The sequence below is a fragment of the Papaver somniferum genome, chromosome 9 (assembly GCF_003573695.1).
Source record: "Papaver somniferum cultivar HN1 chromosome 9, ASM357369v1, whole genome shotgun sequence".
Classification (NCBI taxonomy): domain Eukaryota; kingdom Viridiplantae; phylum Streptophyta; class Magnoliopsida; order Ranunculales; family Papaveraceae; genus Papaver; species Papaver somniferum.
This window is the reverse complement of record NC_039366.1, coordinates 12,544,109-12,565,962: the sequence shown is the minus strand read 5'-3', so window position 1 is coordinate 12,565,962 and position 21,854 is coordinate 12,544,109. Positions and strand designations below refer to the sequence as shown.

The 21,854-nt window shown below is 37.2% G+C and overlaps 1 protein-coding gene across 1 annotated transcript; it reads left to right on the top strand.

Annotated features, from left to right (window-relative positions):
• Positions 1-2,494: 2,494 nt before the first annotated feature.
• On the top strand, positions 2,495-9,955 carry LOC113313362 (40S ribosomal protein S15a-5-like). Its single transcript, XM_026562124.1, has 4 exons — positions 2,495-2,752; positions 3,882-4,024; positions 9,228-9,388; positions 9,505-9,955. Exons 1-4 carry the CDS (start codon positions 2,595-2,597, stop codon positions 9,601-9,603), a joined length of 561 nt encoding a protein of 186 aa, XP_026417909.1. The 5' UTR covers positions 2,495-2,594; the 3' UTR covers positions 9,604-9,955.
• Positions 9,956-21,854: the final 11,899 nt, after the last annotated feature.

Here is a 21,854-nt window from a genome sequence, read left to right as displayed (position 1 = left end):
TTAGATTTGAATTATTAAATAGGTTAATTTCATTGTTTTTATTTAAGTAATAGTGCCATTTGCTTCGACTTTAACATTTTCCCAAACAACGTACTATTTCTTAATTAACTTCTGATGAAGAGTACATAAAAAAAGTTGTATTCAAATTTAATCATTCGTCAAGATTGTAATGCCCAACACTTGATTAACATCTGAATATTGTATTTAAATATAATCATTGTTCAGGATTTTAGTGCCGAAGATTTGATTTCAAGAGTTCGTAGCATTCACCACACTTCAAATCCGTGCTTGTACGTCTCTTCATGATATTCTAACCAAGCTGCAATATTCTGAAAATTTACAGAACAATAAGTTAGATATATTTATTTCAAATATATCTCAAATCATTCGATTTGGAAAAATACTCACCCTTTCTTCATACGCCATCCCATGATTAAGTATGTTAGTTTCAGCCTGAATCATGTCAAAAAGTTTCACCTCTCTGTTGATGAAATTGAACCTAGTCTGAAGACTTTGTTTAGTTTTAGCCTTTTCATTATCGATTATCGTATTCAAAAAACTTCAAAAATATTGATCCAAAAACGTTGCGGGATTGATATCCATGAACTAGATCTTTTGCAACCGTTATCCATGCCTTGCACAAGACCAACATCTTCCTCTTAGGTAAATCGTTGTATGTTTCTTTTTCAACAAATGAATACAATATTTGGATAATTTCTTTGGAAAAAATAATTTTGTTTATATAAAGAAATTATCAAAGTATGTAGAATTCAAAAAAGTATCTGTTAAACATTAAAAATAGTGCGTTACTAAATAAAAATATTTGTTGGTACTTGATTAAAGTAATTTTACTCAACCACGGTGGTATTAACCCGGATACTGTGATAACCATGGATCATCACTCACATTATCGGTTGCTTGATGACTTTGATCTTGTACATCATATGCTTTGAAGGGGATTTTGAGACTTGTTTTGAGGATAGTAGAACGGGTCATCTTTAATGTTTGGTACAAAGGAACTTGACGATGCACCTGAATCACGAGAATGGCTCGGGGTTCCGGATCATCTCTTGTATAATCGGTTGCTTGATGACTTTGATCTTGTACGTCATATGCTGTGAGAGGTATTTTGAGAATGGTAGAGCGGGTCATCTTTATTGTTTGGTACAAAGGAAGTTGAAGATGCACCTAAATCACGAGAGTGGCTTGGGTTCCCGACGAGTCACAGTACATGCTGGCTCATAACTTTGACAAGAGTTATATGAGGTGCACAGTTTTTTCTGGGATGGATTTGACAACACCAAATAACCCAACAAAGATAACATAAAAGTATAAATAAGACAAGTGATACTCACACGAGCTCCCCAACTGACATTGCGTTGGGTTCCTGTACTGCACTCAAATACTCATTTCCAATAAGTCTCATGAACGGCCGAACATCATCGTCGGGAAGAAGGAGCTGGTGGATGTGGGAAGAAGTGACGATCAACAGAAAACAACTCATTTTATATGTGTATTTCATGCGAGGTGTGGGTGACAAATGTACACATTAGGATCTTGCAAACCATACGCATCTCGATCAGTTTCCTTCGTATTTAATTATTTTGGAGTATTTTCGGGTTGATCTTCTACTCCACCACTTCGTATATTCATTATTAAAAGACAAGGAATTATGAATAGGGTCGTCGTGCATGTACTCGATAACGATGTTTAAGAATGCAATAGTTGGGTTCACCAGTATTACTATAGTTATATCAATTTTTCTGGGACACCTTTCCCCGAAGTACCAGGCAATTTTCCCAAATGGATCAATAAAGATGTTACATGTTAATATTTGTTTTGCAACTCTCACCTCGTCCTTATTTGCCCATTGTCTATCCAACCGCAAACACCTATGAGTAGTTTTTTATTTGGTTACGAACCGCTATTACTGAACAAGGTACCAGTATCCATAGGCTAAGCAATGCCCCTCTCGATAATAGGGTGCACCTTCACTTTCATTTTGCTTGGATACATTAAGCTATAGCTAAGCAAAATGACCTTACCATAATGTTTGGTCTTACATTTGAATTTGACTCATTGTATCCAACTCAAAGAATAATAAAATAGTTGAGGTATAGAATTTTTTTATCGCAGTCAGTATCTGATTTAAATAACTCAGCGTCGGGTCTATGGGCAGAGTCAAACCTCGAGTTAGGCATCATAAAATAAAATAAATAAAAACGGTCTAACATTTGAGTCTCCCTGAATCCGATATCGAATAAGATGATTTAGATCGCGAGTTAACTCCATTGCTAAAGTAACTCACAATCTTCAAAGTATTTACAGAGGAATGAATAGCCAACCTCCATGAAAGAAAATCTGAATGGTGTCTAGAAATCTTCCATGGTGATTTGGAATTTGCTTTTCTTAACCCAAATTGGACCTATCTATCCAACATGTCCAGTGATCCAATAATACGTCTTGGCCTATAATTTGTACGGCAACCAAAATTTTCCCCATCAGGGGTCTGGAGCTTGTAACGTTTTTTTCCAATAGAAAAAAAAATGTAAAAAGACGTTTCTTTTTGGGGCTAAATCGATAATAATGCATTAATGCGGAAAGGTTCTCGTTTTCTAATCATCTCCTCCTCCTTGTTATTCTCCTTCAGTCTAAGAACTATCACCTCCATTCAATTACAGTCCGAGACCTACCTTCCTCAAATACACTCATTTATCCTTTTCTCCCGAAGCTGTAAATCTCGGTATCAAAGGTTCGTTCCATCTCTTTCAGTCTCACTATTATCAATGATTATCTACACTTAGGGTTTTATGATTCCGTTCTGTTAAATCAACCTTAAGGGTTTTAGATTCATTTTGAGGAATGGGTTTTTGTTAGAATTTACTCTTCTGTATTCTATTGTATGGTTTTATTGGTTTTGATTTCTTGTATCCATGTGTGTATGGATTTAGGGTTTTTCTTAGGTTTTAGAGTTCTTGTGTGCTTTTGAGAATTTGGGGTTCATTCTGATATCTACAATGGAACATTTAATGAATTGATATCACTGTGTAGCTTGATTTGATATTAGTCCGGTAAATTGGTTTAACTGGCAAGGTTTTTTTTATGGTTTGTTTCTGCTTATTAGAGTGCTTGGTGAAATAGAATGAGAAATCGTATCTGTGCGTCTCCCATGAACAAGTCTGTCCCTGGAATGTGTCGATCTCTATAACCCCATTTTGGTTTACAATTAAAAGGATGGTTTGAGAAGGCCTCTTTACTCCAATAATAATTGCAAGTAGGACCACTGCTAGTGTTTGTCTTTCTTTTCTCCTCTTGTTCATGAAATATATACATCTTTGTTGGTCTGTCCCCTATACCTAAGCTCGTAGCTAACAGGGCCAATCTGCCATCTATCTCGATTATATTGTGACGATAATGGAAGTTATCTCTGAAGATTGGTTTAGGACACAGTATGTTTATCTTCTTGAATCTTTCAATGCCAACGTCGAATTGGATGAGACATGGTTCTTCGCTGTGATAGTGAAAATGCAGCCAACAAATAAAGCCATTCACATGAACAGATTCTGTAGGATAGTTATGGTAACAACCATTTCCACTAAGAGGTGGGACGAAGGCATCAATCCTCTCCATGTATTATGTCTTACGGTTAAGACCTCACAAACCAGCTCATCAGATGCAAAAGAATTCCACACTGCAATGGAACATTTAGTTTTTGTTAGGTTTAGGGTTATTGTGGGCTTTTGAAATTGAGTCTGATTCCGGTAGCTACATGGAAAATTTGTTTTTTCTTTAGTGTATTGATATCATTGTTTAGCTTGCTTTATTAATCAAGCAATGGAAAATTAACAATGTTTGTTTTTATGGTTTGTTTCTGTTTCTAGAGTGCTTGGTGAAATGGGTAGGAGAATATTGAATCAAGCAATGAGTAAAATTGTTAACGCGGAGAGGAGAAGTAGAGCTACGGCAACTTTGCAACCTATATCTGGTTTGATGTCATCATTTCTCAATGTCATGAAACATCGAGGTAACTAACTACTAACCATTTACTTTGTTGTGTTATTGTTAATCTTTGATAGGTATGCTTTCTGTTTGTGGTTTCGTAGTTGGAATCATAATCATGTCTGGTGGATGTGTTAATTGACCAAGTGTTAATGGAATGAATAAATGCAATTTTATCTCTGTTAATATTGTAACTTCCTGTAATGCAACCAAAACTTTGACACATTAAGGTAGAAATGTTGCTGCATATTTTAGCATAGAGCTCCAAACTATAACTATGCAACTTCCTGTAATGCAACTTGACTGAAATGCAAGAATGGGACATTGGAAGGTTAAACATTAACCTGATGATAATGGGCGTTTTAACTGAGTTAATCTTCTAACGTGTAGAGAGGTGGTGTGTTATCTTACCTGTATTTCCTATTTGCAACTGTGCTGGAGTAAATTGGCAAACTCCTAAAACCTATTGAGGATGAGAAATAGCCATTACAAACACATCACTACCTGTAGTTCCTTGGGTATTTGCACGTACAATTGGATAAAAACCATGAAAGGCCAAGTACTTACTAAATGACACAGTTAACGTCACGAGAAAGCATAAAATCATAATCAAGTCTAGTAGATGTGTTAATCAATAAAGTGTTGCAGAACGAACAAATGCAAAAATATTGTTGAGGTAATTGTTTACTTCTTGGTATGTTCTGTTTTTGTTCTTGCTATATTCGGTACTTCACTAAGTAGTGTATGTGAGTTTCTAACATCTCTCTGAATCTAGGGTTTTTAAGAAATACTAATACAGATGGAATTGAACCGAATGTAATAGGAGCCAAAACTTACATGGGATAGTCGTGGGAGAGTTTGGATGATTTTAAAGTATTTCAAGGGAGTTCCTAAATCTCCTGTTAGTCGTGGGGACTTTGAGAAAGACTCTTAAAATCCGTGTTAGTGGTAAAACCCTGGAACTAGAAGGATTTTATAATGTGGGGGAGTTTCATGTGTAATTAGAGCTTTACCAAAATCTCTCAAAAAAGAAGAGATTTGTGTTGGGGAGTTTAGTTTCTTGGCTTAATAGGAGAATAGGGTTTGTTGAAATATACAAGAGGTGGAAAAGCTTGACCAAGGTAAGGTTTTTTCATTTCTTAAGATCTGTCTAGGGTTTAAATATTCATAAGAATCTGGCCCCCTTGAGAATGAACTTGATATAAACGATACCATCCTTGCAAGCAGCTTTTCGAATTACAAAATTTGGTCGCATGTACTGGATTTTGTGTATAGGCTTTGTTTGGTTAGGATTTTGTTTCTACATAAGTAGGCATCAGTAGTATTATCAGTTAGTAATTCTTTGATTTATGAACATTTCCATCTTTCACCTGCTATAATTTAGCTACCTGGGAAGCTGGCTTTAGCATGTAAGTAGTTACATACTTGCATCTAATTTATCGTCTCTAATAAATCACTGTCAGGGTAATGGTCATACAAAAGTCCCATATTCTTTTCTTTGGCAAAATGATTTTAAATGCAGCACTATAAAGATGTCAAGGTAGTTCACGACATGCTCTTAGATCATTCAAATACTTCAGACATTCTTCCTTACTTGCTCCTAGCTTGTGATCATTGTTGACCATTGCTTGTTCAAGCTGTAGTACAAGCTTGACTCACACATCGTATAACAATCATTCTGCACTCTCGAAGTTAATAGTGTTGTTCATAACAATGTTGTTTAGACCAGTTTGCGCAGCAAAATGAGTGGAATTGGTAGCACTGGTAGAGAATATTTTGTTCTTGCAATAATTTTCTTGACATCCTTTTGTTCAGACCGTGAATGTGAAGGTGTCCATTAATTGTACAGATGCGACTCATTTGTTCTTGTACTATCCTTTTGTGCCTTTTTTTTTATTTTCTTTTTTCCTAAAGACTTATTACTTTGTTTGTAGTTAAGTATGATCTGTTTCTTAAACTAGTCTGTTGTATTTTAACCTCGACAATCAAATAACCGGTACCTATGCAATAACATTTCATAAATGCTAGTTTATTTTTTATTGACCGATCGGTTTTGTTGTACTTTTTCACATCGAACAGTCCAATTCTCTATAGTTACAGCATAACTACTTACATATTGGTTTATTAGTGTCAGCGGCCGGTTTGCAACTTCGACTTGGAGTTTATGGTGGTACACATATCCTAACAATGGTAGAGGGTAAAGATGCAGTGGGTTTTAAAAACTTTTTGGAATTCAAAACTCTCTCAAACTCCCCAAGACTTAAACTCCTAAACTCTCCTAAAATCCCTGGACTCTCCTGTAATCCCTCCAAATCCCCAGGGATTTAACTACATTTAAATCCCTCAGACTCTCCCACGACTAACCCCCTGTTCTTTTGAGTAACTAGGGTGTACAACAGAAGCATCCTGTTATTTGAAGAGCTATTGTAAGTTATTCATCGGCTTTTGAGTCTTTGACTAATTTAATTTAGTCTGCATTTTTATACATTGGTAGATACTGATTAAATCAAAAATAAATATGTGTGAGGGGAGTTTGTATGAGGGGATTTATATGTGCATATAACCATGCACCCGGACACATTAGTTTCTGAAGTTTTATGTCTTTGTGCATGTTTTGGGCGAATGTTTGTATATGAAATTGAAGTAGACGGATATTTTTCAGTTCAATCTTCAGTTAGTTTAGATAGACTGTATGAAAATATGCTTTGTGGTTATTATAAACTGTCATAGCTGAAAAGTTGGAACTTAAAACATGGCTTCAGTATAATGTGGTTATGTATTGTTTTGAGTGGAACTGGTATTGCGAGTTACTATATCCCTTTTGACTATATTTACTCGTGCATTTTGTAGACACTGATTAAGTGAAAAATATGTATCAATTTTTTATACATCCAGAGAGGTTGTATGTTTGCAATACATGCATATTTATGCATGTTATTTTCTGTTTGTTGTGTCATTCTGCATCTGATGGTGTTATAATGTGATATTAAAGTAGATGAACTCTTGATGGGTAACAATTGATCTGGAGAAAGACCCGAGCCTTAGTTATAGGTACAAGGCTTATTCACAAAAACAATTGGGCACTCGCTTGTTACCCGCCTCTTCTCACATTTTATTACATGTCAAGCCCTGGACTCTCGGATCATGGCATTCACCCTTGTGGGTTGTGCATTCCGAAGATCTAGGGCCTGTGGATGGTAGGCACATCACCATCCACGTCAGACCGCTAGCAACTAGCTGCCAAGTGTGGCTGCCTTTAGTTAAACATTGGAACATATTTAAGATTCTGGTGGAAAAAAGACCGACTGCACTTGGCTACTAGCTTGTTACTCACGAGTTGCTTGCGGTCTGACGTGGATGGTGACGTGCCCACCATCCACAGGCCCTAGATCCTCAGAATGGACAACCCGTTGGGGTGAGTGCCATGATCCGAGGGTCTAGGGCTTGCCACATCTGTAAAATGTGATAAGTGGCGAGAGCCAAGCGAATGCCCGATAGTTTTTGAAAAATATGAGATTACTCTGTTCTGTTAGCTAGTAATATGTGTGCCATATATAGTTACTGATAATATTTGAGTTGTTTTTGTTCATCTTCAGCGAGAGAAAACAGATTAGGGATTACAAAATCATCTGTCGTGGATACAACTAACCCATAATTAGACCTTGAATCTGAGTCCAAGAGCAATGAGTAGGATGGAGATCTCACATGGGGAGCCACCTACCTCAGCACTCTTTAAACCTAGTTAGGGTTAAAGTTAAAAAAATTGGTCTCATTTGTGAGTTAAATGGATGGACACAGTTGACACTAGAAGCAACATATTGTAGCCATCAAGGAAGGAATTCAGATAGATCCGCTTATGATTCCTGCAATGCCCCTTTATTGATGTATAATGGTGAAGGAACTAGTCTACCAGAAGACACAGCCCTATTTACATACTAGCTTTTTTCTCAATGAACCTGCGGCTACTAGCATTGATTTTTTACCAGTATATGTACAGCACGGGCATCCTGAATGTCATGTCTTTGTTTTGAATCTGTCTAGTTATAGGTCTAAGGCTTTTTCATTGAAAATTATCGGGTACCTGCTTGTTGCTCGCCTACTCGCGTTTAAGACATGGCCAGTGCTGGACCCTTGGATCATGGCGTTCTTCCTAAAAGATTGTCCATCCCGTTGATCTAGGGCGTGTGGATGGTAGGCACATCACCATCCACGTCAGACCGCAAGCAAATAGTTGCCAAGCGACAACTAATTTGTTACTCACGAGTTGCTCGCGGTCTGACGTGGATAGTGACGTGCCCTTCATCTACATGTTCTAGATCCTCGAGATGGACAACCCATTGGGGTGAATGTCATGATCTGAGGGTCTCGAGCTTGCCACACCATAAAACATTAATAAGTGGCCAGCAACAAGTCATTTTCGAAAAAAAATCTGAGAACAGTATACTCTATTAACTAGTAATTTGTGTCTCATATATATAGTTAATGATGCTATTCAGCTGTCAGTAAGTGCACTGAGCTGATTTTTGCACAAATACTTTGCTCATCATGTACACTCATTTAAAATTGAAATGGGTATTGAAGCTCAAGAAGTTCACTAACCTGGTTTTTGCACAACATATTACCTATTATGTGCGTTAGCTCACAGTGAAAATCATCCTTGCATCAGCTTGAGATTGGCTGTCTAAATTGTTATTCGTAAAAGTGCATTAACTGAGCTGTTGAACACTGCAAAAGCCAATCAAAACATTGACTTAGACTTGGTATATTGGACCTGCTTTGTTGATCCAAAGGGCTTTGGTGACTAAAGGTGTCCTAGACACATTAGTCATTTGTTTCTACTTTCTAATGATATTTTTGGTTAGCCAATTCGAAGTAAGCAGCTTAAATCTGTGTATCTCTGTGGTTGTTCTGTGTGGAGAAATTCTTTGTTTTGGTAGCATTGGAGAACTATTGTCAATTCAAATCCAGATTCTGTGTTTTGATGATTTTCAACTTCTGTTAGAAGTATTTACTTCGCAGTTCTTATCATGCATTACATTTTTCTTTTCCTGCTGGATTCCAATTTCTAGTGTTACAAGAATGCAGTTGTAAATTAGAATTATAGGATTTATTAAATTCATGCAGATAATCTATAGCGCACTATGTCCTGTGAAAGGTAGTGCGCACAGAGTTTTTGCATACATACTTGTTGACTATTAACATCATTAACCGGCTTATATTTTGTCTAGGATATATCAAAGATTTTGAAGTACAAGATCCTCATAGAGTGGGTTCAATTACTGTCGAACTGCAAGGCAGAATAAAAGAATGCAAGGTTCTCATGCATAGGCAGGACATCAAGGCGAAGGATATTGAAGAGTACAAAACACGTAATCTTCCCACAAGACAGGTGTTACTTCCCTCACTTTTATCTTGTTAATTGATTTACTTCAACACTGTTTGAACTTTGTCCACTCATAGTGATACATATCTGTAATAACTTCTCCTTCTATTTCTATAATGCAGTGGGGGTATGTTGTGATTTCTACTCCAAATGGCGTTTTGGATCATGAACAAGCCATTGAACAAAAAGTAGGTGGTCAGGTTATTGGTTATTTTCATTAACTACCACCCCTTTAATCCTCTTTCTTGCTTCTTTAGAACTGAGATGAAAAGATCTAGGAAATGTTTTTGCACCGCCTATCCTCACAGGTTATTACGGAACTCATGTAACTCTTCTTTCCTTCTCACTCTTTCATACAATAGTTTCCGGAGAGTAGTGTGTAACTGCATTAAATAGAGGTTCATATAACTTGGGGATAAAGTGGTGGAATCTAATTAGATTTTGATCTCTGTAAAAAAAAAAAACTTAAGATTTTGCCATATTCAAAGAGTGGTACTTTCTTGCTATCTGAAGTCTATTTTTCTGTGGAATCTGTGGATGCTCGTCCAACAAATAGAGCGTGGATTTTTACCTGTTTATCTGTTTTCCTGTTCTTGATGGGCCTAATATCTGTTTTCCTGTTCTTGATTGGCCTAAATGGGCTTTGGACTTGCAATGTACTAGTGTCATGGACTCATGGTTAAAGCACTGGGGATCACTTTCTAGTTTCTACCACCCTTTATCTTGAAACCTATTTTGAGGCATACTCATTTTTTTGAGGCATACTCATCCATTATATTATCTAGGGTGGATTTATAAGGGGTGTCAAAAAGTAGTGTAATTACCTATATATCCCTAAATAATTTCAATTTGTCATAGTTCCCTTATTCTCAAAAACTTAAAATTAAAAATCAAAATAAACTTTAAACTTAAACATTTAGGACTCCAATTCAATAAAGAAACTAATCAAACAAAGGAAACACGAATCGAAGTGAGCGATGTTGGAATGCGAAATCCAAATCTCAATTGCTCTTAGATGTATTTTAGAATGTATGCGTAACAAACCCATCTTGTTTTTGATTGATTTTATTTTGTTTGATCGGTAGAATATGATTTCAAAGATGAAATTAGGGTTTTCAGAAGATCATTTCGGCTGATCTTGCAGTATCAATTTTGAGCCGAACTTAGTGTATGATTTAGAGAAACACTATGTTCGGCTAATGCGACTTTACAATATTTTTAGCCGAACCTCAATTTTCCAGTCGAACCTCAATTTTTCAAGCCGAACCTAGTGGATGATTCAGTTTCTGAGTGAAGTTCGGCTGAAAACTTTTGAGCCGAACCTCTGTTTTTTTGAAATTATACCTAGGTTCGGCTGTTAAAGCCGAACTGTTCATCTGGTCTGCAGATCTGAGTTTTAAAAATTCAATTTTTTGGCAGATTCAACTTATAAAAGGAAATTATACCTCGATAGAAGTTTACCTCTGATTTGAATCACACATTTCACTTCTAATCACTAAAATCTGAAAAGTCAAAACCCAAGCTTTTTTTCTTCACTTCTTCTTCTTCCTCTCAAAAATCCCAACTCTCTCACATAAATTTGATTTTTCTACTAATTCACCACTAATAATTTAATATTTAATCAATCCTTAAAATTCGTAATTAATCAATTCTAATCATAATCATTTATACTAATTATATAAGAGTAGTTATGCCATTATCAAAAATGATGGATGAGGGGTGATGTTGTTTTTTATTTAGTGACCCTATTTTGGCATTATCTAGTATGCCTCAAAATAGGTTTCTTTATCTTTGTTCATGTTCATGATCTGATTTGGAAAGGGGATTTTGTAATGAATCATTTTTTCAAAGTTCTTTGTTTGCTAGGTTTTCTTAACAAAAAAGACTTTAAAGATAAAGAAAGGAAGAGAAAATGAGGATGAGAGAATTTTCTTGAAGGTTTTGATAGACAATTTGGACGGGTTAGATCTTGGCATAAGCTTGCAAAAATTTGACAGTATAGGTTTAAGTTTCTATAGTCATACAGATCAAGAAAGCAACATTATCAAAATACATTCAATGGGCACCACACATTTTGTACAACCACCACATTTTTTTGCCAAATTGTGCCCAGAGAAAGAGAGGGAAGGAGTGTTGCTTGTGTCTAAGATTTTTATAACAACCTTTTTCATTTTATTTTTCTGGTTAACACTTTCAAATAGTAATAAAAAAAATTAAGTTAATTTGCTTGTTGAGTAAGGTCTATCTACCACAGTACATAAGTAATTTAAAGTACTTGACTGAAACCTGCCATGCACTCGTGAGTCGTGACCGCCTTGTATCATCTTTTTAGGGGATGTAAACCAAGAACTGGTACTAGTCCAATAAGGTTTGGACAAGCCAATTTCGGGAATAAACATACTGTGTTTACGGTGTTTAAGGTACGAAGTCTATAGCTGTCCGTTGGAAAATTAAAACAAATTTCATATAAGTTGACATTGACAGTACTAGCTAAGTTATAAAGTGAGTTTTAAATTGATGCAAGAATTCACGGTCAAAGGCATAAGAGGAGAACAGGATATTTTAGCTGATGCCATGCCATGCTCTATTGCTCTCTGTGTTTAGATACTTATTCTTATTCACCCTTTCGGTTCTTTTTTTTCACCAAACTAAGCTTGCTTAATTAATTTGTTCCAGAAACGTAGCAGTTACAAATGACTCCCTGTACCCTCACATAACTGCACTAACGTCTAGCTACAAAGGGGTATATATGTAAACAACACAACTCTGCTCAGCTTGTAAGAGTACGAGGAAGTTTTTTCCTTCCTTCAATTATCAGTTAGTTGTTAGCTTGTTGTTGTGTTTTCTTTAGTGTTTTGTAAAGCTCTGAAGAACAACATTGGATAGAACTAGCGATGAGATAACAAGGGAAAAAAATGGAAACTACCGAACATTGGAGGTTGGCTTGTTTGGTTCTAAAACACCATAACAATGAGCTGAGAATGGAGTGAAGTCAACTTAAGAAACCTGGCGTTTTTAGGGGCCACTCGAAAGGATTTAGGGGCCAACAATAAAACAAAAAAGGTCATCCAAAGGGAAAATGTAGCCAGCCCTTATCTCGCGTAATTCGTAATGGCGAAATTACCCTTATATATTCGGAGGATATGATAACATTGTTATCCTCCGATTGCAATCGGAAGCCAAAATATTTCCCAGACTTCCGATTGTAGTCGGTGCAGTATTAGAATGATTTGTGTTTCATTTTTTCCATTTCTTTTTCATTTTTGAGTTGTTAGAGTTATAGAGAAGAAGGTGAAGGCTGCTATAATCGGAAGGGAATACAACTTAACAACCTACCGATTATAAGGAGCCACAGATCGAACCCTTGCCATATTCCATATGTTTTGAGTGTACATAGCCAGCCATAACCACTTGGTTCGTGTTTTGGATGCAGTGTTAATCGGGAGTTAAATATATTACAAAACCTACCGATTATAAGTTGCCCCAAATTCAAATTTTGAAAGCTATCATAATCGGTAGATATGCTAAATACAATACCTATCGATTATTGGTTTCTCCACATTCAACTTTCGTCAAATTAGCCGTTGGAGTTTTTGGGAAAAACAAAAAGAGCCGTTGGACCCTAAACCTATATGAAGAAACTCATATCTATCACCCCAATTGCACCAAACTCTTTTCTCTCTTCAGTTTTAATTTTCATAACAAAAAACATGGATATTGCTTTTGCCGAAGAAGAAGATTGTGCTATTTATAGAGCGTGGGTTGTGGTAACTGCTCATGATCGTGTTCACAAGCTCCACAAATCGGAATCCGAAGAGCAGATATGGAACCGTATCTTAATGGTATTTGAGGACTTAGATGGTAATCGAATTCGAAGATCATCCAATGACATTAAGATGAGAAAGAATGCGCTCGATAAGGAGATTGACAAACTTGAAGATGAGGAACGGTTTGTTAGGAACGCTTTTCCTTGGTGGACGTATGAAAAACGAGTAAGTATCTCTGTAACTCCAACTCACATTAACAAAAGTTAGTACTAACTTGTTACTCATTCGTAATTTCAGAGAAATCTTGCGGATCGCCGGTATGTGGACCTCTACGGGAAACGATTTGAACATGAAGGATGCTACAAAATCAAGAGGGACAATTTCTATGGTCACTGGAAGTTATGATCTGTTTTAATACTTTTATGGTCAATTAGGAGTATGGATTTAGGTGCTTTTCACGAAATTGTAAGGTTAAGGCCGTTTGAACTTTATGTAATGGATGTAATCGGAGTATTATTAATATAAAAACTAGCCGATTATACGAAATCGGTAGATTATTTTGTTAAACAACCTACCGATTAAAATATTCGGAGGATAATTTTTTTGTAAAGTTCCGAATGTACGATGGCCCAAAAATCAGAATTTGGAAAAATTTATACTTTTCAAATTTTGTCTTTGAAATAATCGGAAGTTAAATTAGTTACCAAAACTTCCGAATATGAGCTGTCTAACCTTCAATATTGGCCCTTGGAACCACCTGGAGCCATGGCGTGGTTTGTTTTGAACTTGTAATATTCGGAGGATAATATTTTTGTAAAGTTACGAATGTACGATGGCCCAAAAATCAGAATTTGGAAAAACTTATACTTTTCAAATTTTGTCTTTGAAATAATCGGAAGTTAAATTAGTTACCAAAACGTCCGAATATGGGATGTCTAACCTTCAATATTGGCCCTTGGAACCACCTGGAGCCATGGCGTGGTTTGTTTTGAACTTGTAATATTCGGATATATTTTTTGTAAAGTTCCGAATGTACGATGGCCCAAAAATCAGAATTTGGAAAAACTTATACTTTTCAAATTTTGTCTTTGAAATAATCGGAAGTTAAATTAGTTACCAAAACTTCCGAATATGGGCTGTCTAACCTTCAATATTGGCCCTTGGAACCACCTGGAGCCATGGCGTGGTTTTTTTGAACTTGTATATTCGGAGGATAATTTTTTAAAGTTCCGAATGTACGATGGCCCAAAAATCAGAATTTGGAAAAACTTATACTTTTCAAATTTTGTCTTTGAAATAATCGGAAGTTAAATTAGTTACCAAAACTTCCGAATATGGGCTGTCTAACCTTCAATATTGGCCCTTGGAACCACCTGGAGCCATGGCGTGGTTTGTTTTGAACTTGTATTCAGATATTTTTTGTAAAGTTCCGAATGTACGATGGCCCAAAAATCAGAATTTGGAAAAACTTATACTTTTCAAATTTTGTCTTTGAAATAATCGGAAGTTAAATTAGTTACCAAAACTTCCGAATATGGGCTGTCTAACCTTCAATATTGGCCCTTGGAACCACCTGGAGCCATGGCGTGGTTTGTTTTGAACTTGTATATTCGGAGGATAATTTTTGTAAAGTTCCGAATGTACGATGGCCCAAAAATCAGAATTTGGAAAAACTTATACTTTTCAAATTTTGTCTTTGAAATAATCGGAAGTTAAATTAGTTACCAAAACTTCCGAATATGGGCTGTCTAACCTTCAATATTGGCCCTTGGAACCACCTGGAGCCATGGCGTGGTTTGTTTTGAACTTGTAATATTCGGAGGTATATTTTTAAAGTTCCGAATGTACGATGGCCCAAAAATCAGAATTTGGAAAAACTTATACTTTTCAAATTTTGTCTTTGAAATAATCGGAAGTTAAATTAGTTACCAAAACTTCCGAATATGGGCTGTCTAACCTTCAATATTGGCCCTTGGAACCACCTGGAGCCATGGCGTGGTTTGTTTTGAACTTGTATATTCGGAGGATAATTTTTTTAAAGTTCCGAATGTACGATGGCCCAAAAATCAGAATTTGGAAAAACTTATACTTTTCAAATTTTGTCTTTGAAATAATCGGAAGTTAAATTAGTTACCAAAACTTCCGAATATGGGATGTCTAACCTTCAATATTGGCCCTTGGAACCACCTGGAGCCATGGCGTGGTTTGTTTTGAACTTGTATATTCGGAGGATAATTTTTTTAAAGTTCCGAATGTACGATGGCCCAAAAATCAGAATTTGGAAAAACTTATACTTTTCAAATTTTGTCTTTGAAATAATCGGAAGTTAAATTAGTTACCAAAACTTCCGAATATACCACACAAATCATTGTCATTTGAACTTGTCTAACTTAGTTACCCAAACAAATTTCCGAATGTACAACAAAAATCATTGTCATTTATCTGCTCTTCTTTACTTTACGACCGTGACTACCTCCCAGTCCTGCACGACCACGGGTTTGAGCACCTTCAGTTGGAGCAGCTTCAGTTGGAGCAGCTTCAGCGCTCGATGAAGCTCGAGTTCTTTTACCCGTCTTTGATACTGCCACCTTGGGCGGATGCCTCTTCGTGACTTTCTCCCCAAACTGGGCAGCATAATCTTCGTTATCCATATTATCAACTAGATCTCTAGCCTCTTTGATCTTCTCAGCTGGCATGGGATCTCCGCTCTTCAGGCATGCAGTTAATTTTGGAAACACGCTTGAACCTATTCACCTGTTTTTTTACGTAATGACATAACATCAAACGGTAATTACCTAAGATTTATAGGAATAATATAAAATGAACAAAAATATAAGAACACGCACCAGTCTATCATAACCAGCTGGTTTGTCTTTGATGATACAATTATAACTTGAACCCGCCGCAGTAGTGTTGGATTTGATTTCACGGATAACCAAAGGATGTGATACCTTGTTATACCAACTCATATAGTCTGGAGAATTTTCATCACCTCGGGTGGTTCGTCTACCAGTGTCGATAATGAAGTCATTCCTCTTATCCCAGTTATCAAGAACAGTAGGTGGGCCTGTGTGAACAATCGTGAGATTGTCACCACTAGAAGAACACAACTCCAACTCCAATTTGTAGTAATCCCCCATTTTCTCCAGAGGTTGATGTTGTATATACCCGTGTTGTCGCATCACCCTAGAGGGGTTATACATCACATATCCTGTGGGGTGCCACAATGGTCCAAAATAAAGGGACAAGTCCGACCGAACATTTATATGCCCACTGACTCGATCTTCCTTGTATGGATCAAAGCATACGTCCGAGGCCTTCAATTGGTCCAAAATCTCCCTCATGCGAATCAACTGCTGCTCCTTTGTCCTAGAACGGTTGTCTTCAAATATATACTTTGTTCCTCTAGGAGTACCTTTGCACCACCCGGGTTCTCCGGCCAACTTCAGGATAGGGAAGTGGTCATAGATCCATGCCTATATACATAAGAAACCAAGTTTTAGTAAATAGATTGTGTATATTCGGTAGTAATTTCCAAACATATTTCCGATTATTATAATCGGAAACAAAACTGAGTACCTATCCACCGAATACCCAACATTCGGAAATAGATATGGATCATTTCCTACGAATATGCGTCATTTGGAGTTCAGTAACCTATAGTTTTTCTGGCCTGTATATTCGGTAGTAATATCAAAAGAATATTTCCGATTATATATAATCGGAAATAAAACTAAGTACCTAGCCACCGAATAACAAACATTCGGAAAATAGATGGATCATTCCTACCGAATATGCGTCATTTGGAGTTCAGTAACCTCTAGTTTTTCTGGCCTGTATATTCGGTAGTAATATCAAAAATATTTCCGATTATATATAATCGGAAATAAAACTAAGTACCTAGCCACCGAATAACAAACATTCGGAAAATAGATGGATCATTCCACCGAATATGCGTCATTTGGAGTTCAGTAACCTATAGTTTTTCTGGCCTGTATATTCGGTTCTAATATCAAAAGAATATTTCCGATTATATATAATCGGAAAACAATAAGTACCTAGCCACCGAATAACCAACATTCGGAAAAAAGATGGATCAATTCCTACCGAATATGCGTCCTTTGGAGTTATGAATATGCATCATATGTATTGTCTACCGAATAACTATAGAGTGAGTTATAGAGTTAAAGAAAAAACCTGCAATAGAGCCACGTTCCCGGCAACTTGGCAGGTTCCTAGCCTCGACGCCTTTCTCAACTCTTCCATCAAGAATGCTAGGCATGCCGTGCCCCAAGAATAGTCACCGACTTCATGGAGAGGATCCAAAAGTTGTATAAGGTTGGCGTCGATCCGGTTGCCAGAAGTATTGGGGAATATGACACATCCCAATACACAGAGGAGATATGCAGTGGCAGCGTGGTTCACTTGCTCATCAGTTAACGTTCCATTTTTCCTTCTCCAAGGTGCCTCGGAACATATTCATCAAAGCTGTAATGTTGATCTGTCTTGTTCTATAACTGGCATGCCTCCTAAACTCTGCTGTTGTTGTCTCTTCATCCCAACCTAAGCACTTGTTAGTTAGAGAATAAAGTTGTGCCCAACTTAACTGCTTTGTGTAGTTAAACTTCACAGCTGTGCCTTGGTCGGGAAGGTTAAGAATCTGCACAACATCATCCGGGGTATCGTCATCTCCCCAAACGGCATATGGAAAGTATCGGTCTCAGGATACATTCTCTCCACGAACGCCGATATGGCCACACGATCATGTTCCAACAATGAATTCTCGGCGGCATTAGCTAACCCCGAGTTGGCAACAATTGTCTTGAACCTTTCACATTCACCGGATAAAGGCCACGCAAGCATTTTTGTTGGTGCGGCGGTAGGTTTGAGTAGACGGACCGCATCTTGATGATCCTATTAAAGTACATAAAAAAATCCTTAATACAATATTACGATATAACACATAGACAATACATTAATAAAAATAGTAATTTTATTACCTCGGTTTCGTATATTTCTCTGGCCCATGAGTCTTTGTATCCAAATAGCAATTTTCCTCCATCCGCTGGTAGCCCAAGGATTGTGCCTGTTGGAATACCCTTCTTCTTCAAGTGCTGAGGGACAAGATGTGATGCTTTCTTAGCAATATCCTTCTTTACACCATCTTTTCCTTTTTTGGCTTTTTGGGTACCACTTGGTTGTCCTTCTTCTTCTACTCTTGGCACTGGATCAACTGGTTCAACACTTGGTCTTGCACTTTGTTGAGCGGCTTGTTCAACACTTGGTCGCACCCCTTGTTCACTGCCTTGTTGTTCAACACTTGGTTGCACTCCTTGTTGACTGCTTTGTGCTTGTTCGCTTTGTTGAGCACTTGAATTATCTTTGGCACTCCTTTCCCTCCTAGCACTAGCTGTCACTTTCTTCCTCCCTTCTCGACTTTGTCTAAACAACAAAGAAAGGAACAATATTTACAAACTATACAATCAGAAGACAAAGTATGGAAATATAACCCGAATGTACACATTCGGACGTATGAAGACACATATTGTTCTCGAATACAAAACAATCGAAAGTTAACTAAACATATTTTCAACCGAATATGCATCAATTGGAGTTCGGAAGCTGTAAATTTTTCATCCTACACAATCGGAAGACAAAGTGCACATCTATAACCCGAATGTACAAATTCGGAAGTAAGAAGACACATATTTTTTCCGAATGAAAAACAATCGGAATATAACTAAACATGTTTACAACCGAATATTCATCAACTGGAGTTCAGAAACTCTAAAATTTTATCCTACACAATCGGAGGTATAAAACATTATATTGTCTTTCGAATAAATACTGGCCCCAAAATGGGATTTTTCCTATATCAAAAATTTTGAGATTTTTTCAATATATACATTCGGTAGTGAGTGTTCTTCCGAATACTGTGTGTCTACTTAAATATATTCGGTAGCCAAAACATTCATTAAACTACGATTATTAGCAGTTTGTATCCAGGAAGATATGGCCACCAATATTCGGCAGATAATTATCAAATCTTTCTCCCGAATACTGTCGATGTTCTTGAGAAATGAAGAACACGACTACATTCGGAAGTAAATGAGCATGAATATCGTCCGAATCTGGATAAATAACCGAAAACCCTAGAATTTTTTTTTCTCGATTCGACGAATTAAAGCGAAATAAACCCCAAAAATGATAGATTCTTACCTAATTGGGGCCATTTGAAGTTGACGAAGTGTTTGACTATCGGAATCGCCACCACCGACTACATTGCCGGGTACGCGTTCTTCTTCATTTGCAGCAACAATTTCTTTATTTCTTGCTAAAATCTCAATATTAGGATCGATACCCCGAGCAACATTTTTGGTTCTAGGTCTGTGGGTTTCATTTCTCTTATCCATTGTTTTATAAACGAATCGACGATGTTTTGATTTTACGATTCGCGGCGATGTTTCGGTTGAACGAGGAAAAATTTTTTTCTTCCACAATCGGAAGATAATAGGAAACTGGAAGAAGAAGAGTTGAAATGAGTAGAATTGTTTTTGATTTGGTTTTTATACAGTTTTACCAGAAGGGCATTTATGTAACTTCAATATCATATAGGGTACCCCTTAACTAGAGTCTTTGGCTGGGTATAAATTGATGGCCCCTAAATCCTTTCGGGTGGCCCCTAAAAACGCCAGGTTAAGAAAAGGTATGAAGAGAAGCAAGGAATAGAAATTTCACGAAAACATGATGAACCCAATGTAATAGTCTACAAGAGGAGAAAATATACAAAAGACATTTTGGAAAATCAGCAGCAATGTGTTAAACCCAACAGGGATATTGATGATTTCAAGTTGGGGAAGAAAAGAGATGCTGCTGAAATTGAACATCTCAAAATGAAATGTAAGGAGTTGGAGACCGTCTCGATGAAGCATGAGATTGAATTGGGAAAGGAATTGGTAGCTTATAAGATCAAGTGCCAAGGTTTGTCTGCCGAGCTTCAACGGAAGGGAACAGGATTGGAGAAGCTAATGGTAATAAATGGTGGTCTTGATAATGAGCTCCAACAATACAGGTCCAAACGCATTGGAATGGAAGAGGAAATCAAGGGGTTAATAGAAGATGGAAAGGTTATGTCTCAGAGGGAGAAAAGTGCAGGGGAAAGAATGTGTCACTTGGGGGCTTAGTTCTATGGGCTAGATATCTAGCTGCTAGATTGACCATCCACGTCAGCATGGGCAACCTCCTAAGTCCTATGGGATGGCTAATCTAGCAGCTAGATTAGCAGGGGATCACCATATAATGCCGAACCGTTCGGCGCTTTAAATCTCAGCCGTTAGATCAGAAAATTTTCTCCCAGCGCTGAACGGTTCAGCGTTTAGACCACTTTTTGAGCGCCGAACGGTTCAGCGTTTCAATCTCGCTGACAGTTGGACTGCGAGCACCTGGTAGGAGAGAGAATTATCAACTATCACTGTTAACTTTTTTCCAACACTTATTTTTTTGATTTGCAACACTTTTTGGTCAATCTAACACTCCAATCTAGCCCATAAGAATTAGCCTTAAGAAGATGCAAACTGACGAAGGAGATAGGTTTAGGGAAATGGAGACACGGATTTTAAAATTGCAAGAGGAAAATGTAACGTTGAGAGCCTTGAAAAAACTTGCACGAAAAGGGATGGCATGGTCGAGGTAGCTAATTTAAATTCCAGTGGTGTGCACGTCGCTCAGCTATTAGGCGCATTTCTTTTCATGTTTGGGAGATCTTCCTATCCCTTTTTGCTCAATATAGTGCTTTATTTGTCTGTCTTTTCCTCTGTTTTGGCTCGTCATTTGCAGTACAATTTAGGCTCCATTGAAATTTACATTTCATTCTGGTTGTACACAAAATCTAATTTACATTACATTACATTACATGTTGCTCTTTTCCTGAGCTATACGTATAGTTGACCACTCATATCCAACTTTTGACCACTGTAATAAAATACTGTACAAATAAGTGGCACATGACTTGTACTTGCGTGAGAGAGGCTCGTCTGAGCGACAGTGACAACTCGGTAAACGATGAAGTTGCACTATTGGACGTGTACACATTGTGTGCCACGGCAGTGGCAACACAACCACCAGAATGGGTCTTCTCCTCATAGTCCGAGTCTTGTGTAGTTGTTCACAACTTCCCTGTATTCTAGTTAGAATCTGTTTTAATTTAGGAAACATATCTTTGAGAATATCTGTATCCATATATATATATCTCATGTAAAGAAACAAAGATAATTCAATGCAGAATATACATATCTTCACCAGAGATCTTTGAAATTTAAGATGGTATCCTTGTAGATCCTAGGTTCTTCCCTTCCGCTTCATCTCTGCAATCTCCAGTGCATCAATATTTTTTTTTTCATCATGTCTGCATCTACTCCATCTTCTCCCAACTCTCCAGTGCATGATAACATTTCTTCCCAAAACACTGAACCTCTGCCCAATCCTTCCGCTCTTCCTAGAACTCTAGACCCTTATATCATTCATCCTAGTGATAATCCCGCAACTGTGCTATCCTCTCCTCTTTTACAAGGAGATAACTACGGTTCATGGGTTAGAGGAATCACCAAGTCTCTGAATGCCAAAGGCAAGCTTGGTTTCGTTGATGGCTCCCTTCCTCCTCCAACAGATCCATTGCAGTTTCAATGCTGGAAGAGATGTGATGATCT